This window comes from Meleagris gallopavo, chromosome Z, assembly GCF_905368555.1.
Source record: "Meleagris gallopavo chromosome Z, MGAL_WU_HG_1.1, whole genome shotgun sequence".
In the NCBI taxonomy this organism is placed as follows: Eukaryota; Metazoa; Chordata; class Aves; order Galliformes; family Phasianidae; genus Meleagris; species Meleagris gallopavo.
The window spans coordinates 27,922,254-27,936,651 of NC_139435.1; the positions used below are offsets into that span (position 1 = coordinate 27,922,254).

Consider the following 14,398-nt stretch of genomic DNA (forward strand, 5'->3'; position numbering starts at 1 on the left):
TCATCCTGGCTAATTTGACAGTCCATTTCATTATAGGAACCTATTAGAAGTGTTTGGTTTTTTTTTCCTTTTTCATTTTAAGTTTCACTTATCCTTTGTCTTCTGTTCTCTGAAGTAACTTTGTTTCTTTGTTTGCTTTCATCTGAAATCCGGGAAGAAAAGTCTCTAATTGTAGTGTGGTGTTAGAAAGCAGCATTCCTTTTTTCCTCACGATATGTACCAGAAGACTTGACAAACAGGAACGTTCTCTCAGAGTTCAGGTTCTACATACAAACAGTTAAGACATATATCTCCATACGTTAGCATACGTGTTCATTCTTTTTCAGGAACTCATTAGTGTATGCTAACGTCCCTCTGGGCATGCTTGATTGCATTTAGGGTGGTCCTATGCCCATTTTATACCCATTTTTCCACGATTGGCTTAATTACTTAGACTTTTGGCTGACCCTTAGCTGTTCTCCCCCAGTTTGGCAAATTTCCATTTCATGCCATAATGAGCAACTTCCATAGGAACATGTGAAAATCTGAGGAAAACTTCCTTGCACCTTGTGAAAGATAAGTAGTCTGTTATGACTCCAGTGCTTCTTATAGAGAAGAATTAGAAGAAAACAAGGCTGCTCACACCAAGCAAAGTTGGAATGATAAGTTTTAGAATTAGCACTCCCCCTTGATTCATTTGCTAAACTAATGTATTGGTCCTTAAACGAATATACTGATCCCTAAACAAGTCAACCTATATCACTGTCTTTTATTTGAAAGTGACATGAGGAACATCAATGTGGCAGGGCTTCAGTTTAAGTTATTTTTAAAAGCACCATTGTATCGTGCATTGTCAAATACTCAATTTTTAATTTTTCTTTTTGAGAGAAACATGTTGTAAGGAAAGGAAATTTTTTCATTCCCATTTCTTCTAGACAAATGATGTAATTATTGTGTTCCTTTTTTTCCCTTCAGCCCAGCGTATTAATTGTGAGCTACAAGGAACTATCAAAAGCAGCTTCTCAGTTTGGACCTTATAAGCAAGCAGAATGGCGGCCTGATGGCACCATGATAGCTGTTTCAGTAAGTATTCTTATTGTGGTTAAATTATTGTAAGAAGAGTTTTGTATTACCTGTTTCCTTGCAGAAATCTGGAATCTATACATACACTTAACTAATTATTTGTCTTACGTGAGAAATAAGGGATAGTAGTAACAAGGAATACTAGAAACTTTCTTTAGTAATTCTAGTGTTTTTTTTTCCTGAAGAACAAGTTGTAGTTCTTTATTAAAATGTTTAGATGTGTTTGCTAGAGGTTGTGCAGCACCTCAATATTTTTGTGATCTGAAGAATAAAGATGTGAATGAAGGAAATAATTAAGGAGTTAGGCAACATAAGCATGTTTAGCTTGATAAATAGTACTTATGGATTTTTCAGAAAGGTGAATCTTAAATGGATGAAAAGTTGAACTCATGTTTTGCATGTGGGAAAAAATGTATTTAGTCACGTTTCATAACTAGTGCTATGCTACTGCAGTTCACTGCAGTGTTTGAGCTCCAATATTTAGAAGAAAGTTGGAGGTGTAAGACACAGTAACAGTAGACATTTCAAATGTCAGTATGTGATGCAGTAATAGAGTGATTCGGAATACAGTATGTGATTCTTGCAACTTTTGGCCAGGTCTTATATTACAAACTGGTCTTAAATTAATAGTATATTTTTTCATAGCTTTTAAAGTTGAGGTTGTTGAATTTCCTTGTGAAAAGCTGCAAAAGATTGAAGTCATTAAAATTACCCATCAGAAGCTGGGAATATGGAATCTCAAATTGTGTAGCAAGTACTGTCTTGTTTGGTATGGCGATTTCATCTCCAAATATAAACCATCTTCTGTACTTAAAGTGGTGCTTGTAGCATCTCTTAAACCAATCAGACATTCTGTCATAGTGGAAAATACTAGATGGTTGATGAAATTGTTCTTGCCTCTACTAAAATTCCTTAGATCCCATTTTTATATGTAGTACTGGGGCATTCTTTTCTTGATAAGTTAGCTTACAATGTTTAAACCATTTAAAAAGATCAGTTGAAATCAATGCAGTAATATATTACTCTAATATTTGTTTGTATCAGATAATATTTTCAGGGTATGAATGATCATATTTATCTATAGTAGCAAAAAGGAGACTTCTGTAAAATTTATCCTGAGTAAACTAATAATTCTTCAATTTTGTAACCAGAATATAATCACAAGTAAACTACTCAAGCATTTTCCAATGAAGTCATGTAGAAATTCAGAAGAGATGTAGTTTGTTATATTGAGTTAATTTGTATGTTTTTTTCTATGGTGTCGAGATCTATTTGCTCAAGACCTTATGGTTCAGCAAATGTTGAGGCTATTTTTATTTTTTTTCCATTTGGTTACTGGACTTTCAAGTTATTTTTTGCAGTTAAATGCATAGTGTTGTATTTTTGCGGATTATATCAGATGGTATATGCGCGTATTGCAAACTTAGGTTTCACAAAGTAAAATTTAAAATGGTCAAACAGGGAGGGGAAATCAATTTGTAGCATCTGCTGTGAGGTAATTATTGTTTGTACTGAAAGCAAATTTTGATCTGGCACATAAGGCTTTGTAGTATCTCTGGTAGGCAGTTAATGGTTTAATGGTAGGCAGTTAAACCAGCTTAAGCAGTTCTCACACTGTTATTGTTCTCTAGAAATTCTAGAATTTATATTACTAGTATCTTCCTGAGTTAAACTGCTGGTACATTTGTAAACTACATTTAATCCTGCTTTGGACTATCATAGTCACCATCGCTGTTCACTGTTCATTTTTGGCAGAGTTTGTTCTTGCTTCTTTTTTTATCCCCCAATATTTTGCAGGTTCTTTTCTCATATTACTGTACTAATAATTTTTTTTTTTCCTAGTATTGCTGAGCTTAGATTAGTATGACAACTGAATCTAGCAAATAAATCAACTTGGATCAAGACAGTTCAATGCAGAGAAAGATATTGGCATTTTAGACTTTTGCCTGATTTGGGCAGTCCTCCAGTACAGGTTGTTTTTCAGGGTCTATTCCCAGAAGTAAAGCAGAACTTTATGAAACACTGCAGCATATGAGAAAAAAATGTAGTGAAATCTCTTGTAAGGCACTGAATGTTTGTTTTGACTATCAGAGGTGAGAATGATTAGGGAATAGAAGACAGTGATGAAACTTCACTAAATTTTGTTGCAGCACAGGTGTTTATAAAGCAATGTAGAAACAAATGTGATCAATTTCCAGCAAGTATCTGGTTGAATTTTCTACATTTCAGCCAGGTATTCACAGAATTTGAGGTTCTGTCTAGAAATGAACCTGTAACAATAGTAACTTGTGTTTTGAATGGGATTCATCTAGGCCCTTTGTACAGTATCAGTATAAAGATTACTTCACAGTATTGTTTTACTTTTCCTTCCAGTATAAGGTAACTTAGAGGTTAAATATTTAATGATGTAATGGAAAGAACCTGTAAAGATATTAAAAATGAGCATCTTTGGTGGATTTTTTTGTTGTTTTGTTTTTTTGTTGTTGTTTTGTTTTGTTTTTGTTTTTGTTTTTTTTTCCTATATAATGCTGGAATGTATTACTGCTCACAGAAAATCTTCCAGTTATTTTTGGACCGTCTCAATATCAGCTTTATGGCTTCGACAGTTTTACATAGGAAAGGTATTTGCTTTGAATGGAAGAATTGTGCTTTTATTATGTCATTGGACTTTTTTGAAGCTGAAGCACAAATTCATTTCAGAAAATTTGATTTCTGTGAACTGATGAACGAAGCTAACAGGTGTTACTTTTTCCTTTGTTCACAGAAAAGGAAAACAACCTTGCAAAGCAACTTGAAACCATTTATTTTAGTGCTACTTAACTTCAGTAATGATGCTTTAGGTACATATTCAGCCTATATCGAAATGTTTGTATGAAAATACTCTTTAACTAAAGTTCATTTGCCAGTTTGCCTAAAGGTTAAGTTTGTGCTTTGAACAAATCATGTTTCTTAATTTTGAACAATAAACTTTTCTGATTATTTGTCCATCTTGCACTGGATTAGCTTCCACTCATGATTGCAACATCTGATAACTAAATGATTTGTGTTTGTTCTTTGAATAGTGTTGTAGTTTTAGATCAGTCTCCCAGAATAGCAAAATATAACTAGGTTTTGGATTATAGTAGAATTTTTTTCAGACACTTTCAGGAAGAGTTTAAAAATATATTGTGTTATCTAAAGATGGATCAATGAAGATTTTTTCAAAACTACCTAGATGACTAGTACTGAGAGGCAATGCCTGGCTTCTTTGGTGTCTGTATGTGTTGAAGCATCTGGAGGTCTTGCTTTGAAGGCCTGCTACATTTTACTAGCTGCTTTCTTTATTAATTCTCTGTGAAAGCACAGCTAATTCTCTCTTATTCAGTACTCAAGATGATGCTGTTAGAGATTCATTTATTTTGGGAATGAGGTGATTAAGTTCCACATACCTGTCTATTTTCATGTATTTAGATCTGTATGAATGTTACAAACTTCTGTGGGATGCCTACATCAGCAGCATATTTTCATGTTTTCTCCCAAATGAGTGATATGTTCAGTGGATTTTGAGAAGTGGATTTTACATAGAGTGAGTTTTGAAGCACTATTTTTTAGTATGTCTGAAAAGTGTGTAGGTGTGCTCACTCTGTATAAGACATAGAAGCAACAGGAATCTGTATAGATTTTACTCGTGCATCTAGATATCCAGATGTGCGTTTTATCAGTATTTCTCTTTCAGACTGCGAATGGATACATCTTATTTTTTGAAATCCCTCCTGCAAGAGACAAGTATCTTTATGAGCCAATGTATCCCAAGTAAGTATTGTAAACTTTCTTTGCATCCTCACAGTGTAGGAAAATGTGACCAGACAAGTCCTGGGCAAATTAGATGATCAAACACATTTTTTTTCTTGTTTGTGTTTTGAACCTTGATGATTACGTAGAGTATCTTCCTTTAGATTTAGAGTCAGTTCAGAGAAGCTGATCTAATTGGCTTGCTGTACACTGGTAGGATTCCTGGCACTTACTGGCAATTCATGAAGTCTCAAAATTCTGAATAGCAGAGTCAATAAGATCTAATTTTGTAATTGATATAAGACAGTTCTTTTGGATTCCTGATCTTTCACAAGCTTTAATAGTTTCTTAGTAGTAGTTCAGTTAAATATATCATATTTTTTAGGAATTATTAGGGTTAAATATTTTATAAATTCCTCTCTTCTCTCCAACTTTACAATAATTGCGATATTTTTGAAACAAATTTCCTGTATCTTATACATAATATGGGCTGTTTTTGGTAAGGTACACAAATACTTTAGTTTTGTGTTATGTTGTCATTATCATCTTATTTCCCTTGTGAACTATATAATACATTTCCTTTGTTAAAATGTAATGTAATTGTACACGATTACATTTGTGGTTAACCTCGTTGACTTCTGGTGTGATTTGACATGATTTGAAACTATGTAGGAGAGATTAAAACCTTAATGATGTATTTGTGTATTTGCATGTTTACATAGGCAGACTGTGTAGTTGTTGATGTTTGTTCACGGAAATAATAAAATGGTCTTGGTTTATCATTGGCTAGAAATTATTTATATGGTGGTAAAGGGGCCATTTTCATATTCACAGAATAACTTAAAGTTGGTGGGTAGGTGTCATGGATTGAGGGCCTTTTTGTCTGTGATGGGGCTAGGTCCTCCCCACCTCTGCCCGTTCCACTGTGGGAAGCCATTGGAAAAGTGAGCAGTAGGAATTACTTGACTGAGATGAGGAGTAAACTATTTTACTAAAAATGGTAAAGGAATTTGATATAACACAATATAAAAAAATCAAGAGAAACAAATCACAGATGGGAAGAAGAGCTATCAGCAGGCCAAGGCTGAGTGCTGTCCACAGCTTCTGCCCAGGGGACAGCCTCTCCATGGCAGGACATGACAAAGCCCCTGTGTCTGCAACCTATGAGGAGTATGAGAGGATGATGATGTCATATAAGAGGAAAACATAAGACATAACTGTTAAATAATGAACATTTAAAACTTCATTGTTTATGAAGGCTTGTTTTGTGCTTAAAAAAAAAAATCTCAATTACAAATTATGTTGGAAGAATTGACTCGGCAGCTAGTAGAAAATTTGAAATTGAATTAATTTTTGCTTCATTGTGTGAATAACTGTGTGTGTTACACCATTGTAATGCATCTTTTTCTTCTGAGATAGTCCTCAGAGCTATGGAATTAAATGGAATTTACCATTGCAACTTATTTGTCAGTTTTTCAGAAACTAATATGGACAAGTTATATTACAATGCTTGCTTTTTCTGAAATCTGAGTAGATCAAATTTACAAACTGACTTTTTGCATCTGATGTGCTGTCATCAGAAAAAAAGGAGAGGGGAAAAGTTAGAGAAGCCTAATCTGGTAAAGAAACTGTTAAAATAAATAATGGAATTAGTATGTCTATTTCTGCACACAATGCAAACAAAGTAAATGATAACTGATAGCATACTGTTCTTCAACTGGGCATATATTTTTAACTGGTAAAATCTGAAACTGTATGGAAATATGTATAAATTATGCAGTAAGAATGAAATAAATTTTGGAACTTTATATGTGCTCTGTTAAGGAGGGATTTGAAAATAGCTATCAAGCTATATCAGACTAATTTTCGTATATTAATATTGGAAAGTGACTTGTCAACCTAAAAGTGCATGTTTTTTGAGAAAGTATTTGTTAGCTGAGTTGTCTCTTGAATGGTGAAGACTTCAGGGTTTATTTATCAAGCCAAAAGGATAATACAATGCTTTTTCTGTGGATGAAAAAGACAAGGTGCTTGTCCAAACAGTGTTTTTATTGGGTTGTTCACAATCTCCTAAATCTAATGCATGGACTTAACTTAAGAAGATCTCACTGAACTTACTGGGATTACTAGTCTATCTATATTTAGATCTCAGTTCTGAAAACCTTCTTAAAATTACTATATTTCTTGTTATATTAGATCAAAAGAGAGCCAGTAGCGTTTGTGTGTAAATTATGTATGCTGGGACTAACTGTGGATTGTTCTATGAGCTATTATGAACTTCTTTTCCTGTGCAGGTGCAGTGCTTTGTCAGTAGATAGTTTCGTTAATTCTGCTTTATAGTTTCTCCTGTGTTGATCAGATATTAAACAAATAAAAAACCAATCCATCTCCCAAACCAAACACAAGCCAAAATTAACCAGCAGACAAACTGAACAAAAAAACTAAGAACTGAAACTTTAACTTTTTGGGGGGATGGTTTTGTTTGCCGAAGATGAAACTATTTCACTGAAATACTTGTGTTTTATTTCTGCAGGACTGAATAGTTTAGCAAATCTATTCTGTTAACTATGAAGCAATTAAAAAATCATTGTAAGGACTCATGTATTTTTTGCATTGTGCCTGAAAGGGATCATCTTACTATTTTTTCCCACTGTAGCAGTGTGTTCTTAACTCCTTTTTTGTGTGCTGGCAGTAGTGATTGCACAGCCGTGTTTTAAGGCAAGCTAGGTTGCTGACCTGATAGGGAAACTAAACCTACCTCTTTCCCTTCATTAACTCCTTGCCCACCTTCTCTGAGATTCTAGTAGCTTAGCTTGTGAGCCCTCATATGTTGTAACAGAAGGGCTGGTGCTAGGAAGTGGTGACCTTAAAGTAGCTCTGAATGCAAGGACTGGTTGTTAGAACTTTCTGTTCATTAGCAGGATTGTGAAGTTCAGGAGCATGGAACGACTGGCCAGTGATACTTGTACGGTGATTCTCTTCAGTTCACGATAAAGCGATTGCTTGTGATATTTTAACACTCATGCAAACATTAATTCTGACTTGTCCAGCTCTGACTTATGTAGTTACTTATCTATGTTACCTGTGTGGAAGTGTGTGAGCTTTGCAGAATGATAAGAAGATTGAAAACTGTCCTTTTATTTAAATAGAATAGGACAGGGTCTCATTAGCTGCTGGAAACAAAAATGAAAGGAAAACAGGTCAATTGTAGGTTTACACACTCTACATATCCAAGGTAAAGTTTTCTTTCCTCTCTACCATTCTTCTCTTTGGCCACCTCCATGGCATACCAGGAAGTTAACAGATTTTGTAGAATATTATCAGCTAATAGACACACTAGATCCTAATGTGTTCTTTGAAGCTTGGACTTGGTCTTATTCTTAGAATTCGGAATAAGGGTCTGCTTAGTGTTTGTGATCTTGGCAAATGTACCTTCTGTAAGCAGAATGAGGCCAGTCTTCCAGTATCCTTTCTTTAAATACCCAGTTCTAGCTGAGTCATAAATGGTATGCATCTTGACAAAAAAGATAAAATAAAAGGAAAACTTTCTTAATATAACTTCAGCTTCAAAAGAGTTCTTAAGCAATGCAGGTAAACATAATGAGATCATGGTGCACTGAGAGTACACACCAGAAACTTGAATCTGTGATTATATTTCCTCCTATAAAGATGAAAAAGCCTAATAAATATAGTGTTTAAGTTCTCCCGTCACCTTAGCTCTCATTTAAATACAGTGTTAATGTTTTACTGTCAGTAAATAAAAAGTGTCAGAAAAGCAGATTAGAAGATCTTGGCATCAGAGTTTCTTTTACATTCCTCTGCTTTAGGCAATTGGTAGATGCAGTGAAGTTATAGCTGTATAAGGCATTACTATTTTTGAAAAAAATACTTGTTTCAAAACTAGTTTCAAACTATAGAGTTTGGTTGATAATTGAAATGCCTTAAATAATTGTTTTGCCTCTATTTAAAGAAATGGACCAAAAAAGCTGCTGAAAATAAAACCTATTGCTTTTTTATCTTTCACATGAAATTCTTCTTATATATGATGGAGCAAGATGATCCTGAAGTGCTTATACATTTGTACTCTTAGTAGAACTGTTCCAAGAAAACGCAACCAGACAAATAAACAAAAATAAACAAGCGAAAAAACATCTGCAAAGATGTGAGTGCATGGGAAGAGAGGGAAACACTTTAGCTGCTTGTACTTCAATATGCATTGCAATATACTGTTTTAAATTCTAGTTTGTTATGCCTTTTGAGGCTTATTTGGTTTCAGATGTACTGGAGTAGATATGGTGAGGGTTTAGAAACTGTTCAGCATTATGCATGTTTTATATGCAAGCCAAAATTAGTTTAAAGTGTAAAATTAATGCAAGTGTAACAGCAGCATTCTGTTCTGAATTCTGATTTTTTTCCAAAGGAAAAAGAAAGGTTTTTATACTTTATTTGGAGTCCCTCAATAGTGCGGTTCGTTTGTTATTTTTTGTTTTATTGTATGCCTCTCTTAATATTTTAGGAATGTTATGAGATGAAATTGTTCCAAAGAAGAAATATTTTTGTCTCTGTTAACACTTTGCTGGAGCTTCCTAGTTTGTGGAATAAATGCTGAGTCCTATTTAATCCATTTGACTAAAAACACATTTGAAAAAAAAAGGTAAAATAGACTGCCTCAGACTATTTTACTGTTCCAGCTCTTAAAAACCTCTCTCCAGTTCATAGCAGGCTTGGAAGAAGATCAGTGTTGGCCATTAGCCCACATTCTGTGATACTTCCCAGAAGTGAACACAAGTAGAAAGTCCTGCTTCAGTTAGTTCAGTCTGATTTTATCACCATATTACTAAAATTGCTACAAAATAAAACAAAAGAATGTGTGATAATAGGATGGCAAAATATGATTAATCTCTGCATGTGGTCTGCTTAAAAGTAGTAGTGCACATAAGTGTCACATAAGTGACAATATTTTTGGAGGAATTTCCAAACAAATTTGTACAGATATTGTACAGATTGTTTCACAGGGATGAGACGTGCAACACCACTACAGTAGAGACTTTTCTCTACTGAATTGTTAATTTTTCAGTTCAGAATTTCATCAAAAATAGTGATGTTAAGACTTGAAAAGACATTGTGTGGTGATTTAACGCTGACGATATTTTCATCTCGTATTTCTTCGTATCCTCAAGTGGAGCCTGCATGGGAGTTAAGGGCCATAAATTTAGAATCAGGCCTGAATGTCATGTTCTAACCAGCACGAACGCATTAACAAGCTGATGCTTATATTCCAGTTCATATTACTGTATTAATGCTTACATATCTGGTTAGAGTATTTGTGCCCTACTATTTTTGATAGTTTTCAGAACTTTTTCCTTTCCTTTAGCAAGACTGTTTATAGGTGCCATAAATTACCTCACCAGTTGTGATTTTTTTTCCCTGATTCAGTACACTGAAGATTAGTGTGCAGAAATGTTTTGAACTTTAAACTCTGCAGGGTTAATTGATGAGGTATGCAGTTAATTAACTTAATAATTGTTCCTGGGAATTAAACTTGCACTAAATTTTGTGAGTGATTTTTTTCCTTGTTAAAACAACAAAGTTGGTTTTGGCATTGATTGGACAATGTATATTTAAAACTAGATTAGTTGTAAAATTTTATTAAACATTGTGGTATTTGCTAGCCCAGGACGTGGTTCAGAAGCAACTAAGAAATCTTTGAAACTGAAATAACTTGTGACGCCACTTCACTTTCAAAAGTAATAAGTTGATTAGTGTGTCAGTTAGAATCACAGAATGGCTTGGGTTGGAGGGGACTTGAAGGATCATCAAGTTCCAACTCCCCTGCCACAGGGAGGGTTGCCAGTCAGTAGATCAAATACTAAGATCATATTGCCCATAGCCTTGTCCAGCCTGGCCTTAAGCACCTCCAGTGATGGGGCATCCACAGTCTCTCTGGTCAGCCTGTTCCAGCACCTCACCACTCTCTCAGTAAAAAACTTCCATCTGACATCTAATCTATATCTTCCATCCTTTAGTTTAAAACCATTTCCCCTTGTTCTGTCGCTAACTAACATGTAAAAAGTTGATTTTAGTCATATTTATAAACTTCCTTTAAATACTGGAAGGCCACAATGAGGTCTCTCCAGAGCCTTCTCTTTTCTAGTTTGAACAGGCCTGGTTTCTTCAGCCCATCTTAACAGGAGAACTGTTCCAGCCCTTCGATCATCTTCATGGGCCTCCTTCGAACCCACACAAACAGCTCCAATTCTTTCTTATGCTGAGATCCTCATGCCTGGATGCAGTACTCCAGATGTAGCCTTATGAGGGCAAGATAGAAGGGAACAATCACTTCCCTTGCTGTGCTAGCAACCCCTCTTCTGTTGGAGCCCAGGATATCGTTGGCCTTCCAGGCTGCAAGCACACTCTCCTGGCTCATTTTAAGTTTTTCATCATCCAGAACCCCTAAGTCCTTCTCCACGGGGCTGCTCCCAACGATTTCTTCTCCCAGTTTGTATACATATCTGGATTACTTTGACTCAAGTGCAAAACCTTGCATTTTTCTATGTTGAACCTCATTAAGTTCATAAGGCCCACCTTTTCAGTTTATCAGGGTTCCTCTGGATGGCATTCCTTCCTTCTGCTGTATCAACCGCACTGCGGTACTTCTCAAACCACAGAAACCTATTATTCACTCTGATAGAAAAGACTGTATGGAGAATTACTTTTTTTTAAATCCTTCCTCATTCTTCATAATTATTTCCATTTGCTCTCTTTAAATCATTTATTGTCTGGCTTTTTCTTTCTGCATGTATATAGATGTGGACTAAGCCAGACATTTTATATGCTGATGGCTGGCTGCAGTATCTGGTGGAGATAAAGAAGTTTAGAGGTCAGAAAATTAAGATTACGTGGAAATCAAAGCTCATAGTGCAATTTTGTTTTACTTATTTCAGAACTGATCATAAAAGCATAGTAGACAGTGGCTTGTTATTAAAGAGTTGCATTTAAAGATGATGATGGTGGTATAAATTCATCTGCAAATGTTGATTGTTTTGTTCTGTTTTGTTTTTCCCTAGGACTGCTAATTGCTTTCATTAGTGGAAACATAAAAATAAATAAATAAAACAAAAATTCAAAGCATACTACTGAAGGAACCGCTTTAGCAGCAACTATGGAGAAGTTCATAGTCCAAAATATGTATAAAAATATTTTACTTCCTGTGTTTCAGTTATTTGTTCTAAACATATTTCCTAATGAACCACTCTAGAGTTTTGAATGTGTTTTTCAGAAGTGTCTCCACTGCTTCCCAAGCAGCTGTGAGTTGTGGGAACTGATGATACTGTTGGGTTGGATGGTTTGTTTTTGTTTGTTTTGTTTTGCTTTTTAGTCCCTTTTTCCATTTTATCAGTGTTGGATCTTCCATCTTTTATTTTCAACATAGCTTTCTAATAGATTTAAAGTATTACTTAGAGAGCCAGTTCCCTCTGCAAGATCAAATAAATACAACAGAATGTGACTTCACAATAAGAATTTTTGCAGTTCACTTACATACACGCTTCTCTTTAATTTGGGGAAAGTCAGGTTAGAAATCTACATCAGGAGGTTAATGTGGGAAAAGCTTAGTGAATGAGTTTTGGAAAAGGAGAAATTACCATATTTACCATATTGATATACCGTTATTTTAAAAGTTATTCATGAGATTTAGTTGTTTAGATCTTCAACATCTTACAGAGTCTTTGTTTAAACATATAATGCTAGTTTTCTGTGAAAAAGCATCTAGAATATAATGTAAAATATGGAACAGGGAATGAATATGGTCATTAAAAAAAAAAAACATCTTCATCTTCAAGATCTGAAACATCACTAAAAGACTTTTATTCTACCTTCAAAAATATAAATAACGTAGTACTCTGCACATTCCATGTCACTGCATTTGGGAACTGCTGCTTCAGTACAAGCTAGGGAATGTAAGGATATGGCACAGCTCTGCTGGAAAGGACTTAGAAGTACTGGTGGATGGGCAGCTGGACATGAGCCAGTAGTGTGCACTCCCGGCCCAAAGAGCTAACCATATCCTGAGCTGCATCAAAAGAAGCATGGCCAGCAGTGTGAGGGAGGTGATCCTGCCCCTCTACTCTGCGCTGGTGAGGCCTCACCTAGAGTATTGTGTCTAGATGTGGAGTCATCAGTACAGGAGAGACATGCACCTGTTGGAGCCTGTCCAGAGGAGAGCCACATAAATTATCCAAGAGATAAAACACGGTCCTTGTGAGGACAGGCTGAGAGATTTAGACTGTTCAATCTGGAGAAGAGAAGGCTCTGGGGAGACTTGATAGTGGTCTTCCAATGTCTAGAGGGGCTCTATAAGAAAGACGGGGACAGACTCTTTAGCTGGGTCTGTTGTGATAAGACAAGGGGAAATGGTTCCAAGCAAAAAGAGGGAGAAATTAAATTGGATATGAGAAAGCTTTTTACAGTGAAGTTGGTGAGGCTCTGGAACATGCTGGTCAGAGAGTTGGTGGATGTCCCATCCCTGGAGGCATTCACATGCAGGCTGTGTGGGACTCTGCACAGTGTGGTGCAGCTGTAGGTGTCTGCTCATTGCAGAAGAATTAGACTAGATGACCCTTAAGGGTACCTTCCAGCTCAAATGATTCTATATCTGGGTTTTTCTTGGATCACTAATGAAGTGGGAGGTTTTTCCTCATTCTGAGTACTAAGAGACTTATTCAGAGGTTTAGTTATGTTAACAGATATGGCCAATATCTTTAAAATTAGTGAATTGAGGCCTAATGAGGCAAAAACATGCTTTGATACTTCATCTACATACAGGATTTAAGACTGACCTCTGAAAAATATACTAAAGATTTTCCACTGTTTCACTTGCAGTTTGCTTAGTTTTTTACTTACAGTTTCTTCTCTACTGTTTCAGGCGCAGGTTCTTTATCTTCATGGAGGTGATTTTGGTTGCCTCCTTACTGAAGTTAGAATAGAGGTGAAATATGTGTAGCTAGTTGGTTACTGGAATGTCCATTCCTCTGGATTCTTGCACAGCAGAGAGTTACTTAGAATTTGGATACAACAGTAGCAGATGCTGATGTGGCAATGCAGGCCAAACATTCTTTCCTGCTTCTGTCAGCAGAGCAAATTCTTTGTTTAAAGGTCAAAGTAGCCCAGCTAGTAAGGCTGACTCATGCAGATGTGGACTGTATAAACACAGTGTACCGTGTTCTCCCTGCACCCATGGTAGGGCTTTACCTTGAATTGTTAGTCACAGGCAATAAATTAAAATATTGAAGTTTTTGAGTTTCAATCAGGATGATAGTGACTCTCTGGAAGATGTACTCTGCAGTTTGAAACAAATATGCTAATAAAAAATATAATAAAACTGAAATCTGAAATACTTTTACAAACTATTTTAATCAGAGGAGTTTAAAGAAAAACGAAGCCTGTCCTAATGAAATATTATCTTCCTGCAAAAAAAAAAAAAAAAAAATCTTTCCAGCTGTGGTGTTCCCATTCTAGCTTGTATTTTGTCCTCCACAAAATTGCTATTTATACTTGGTTATGTACC

The 14,398-nt window shown here is 35.5% G+C and overlaps 1 protein-coding gene across 3 annotated transcripts in view; it reads left to right on the forward strand.

Moving 5' to 3' along the window:
- The window catches only part of RIC1 (RIC1 partner of RAB6A GEF complex), a 50,432-nt gene that overhangs the window by 9,420 nt on the left and 26,614 nt on the right, over window positions 1-14,398 (forward strand). For all 3 annotated transcript variants that reach the window (XM_085212614.1, XM_085212612.1, XM_085212613.1), the window contains exons 2-3: window positions 955-1,062; window positions 4,778-4,854. In XM_085212614.1, coding sequence (XP_085068740.1) covers window positions 955-1,062; window positions 4,778-4,854 — 185 coding nt within the window. The remainder of the gene's footprint in view (window positions 1-954; window positions 1,063-4,777; window positions 4,855-14,398) is intronic.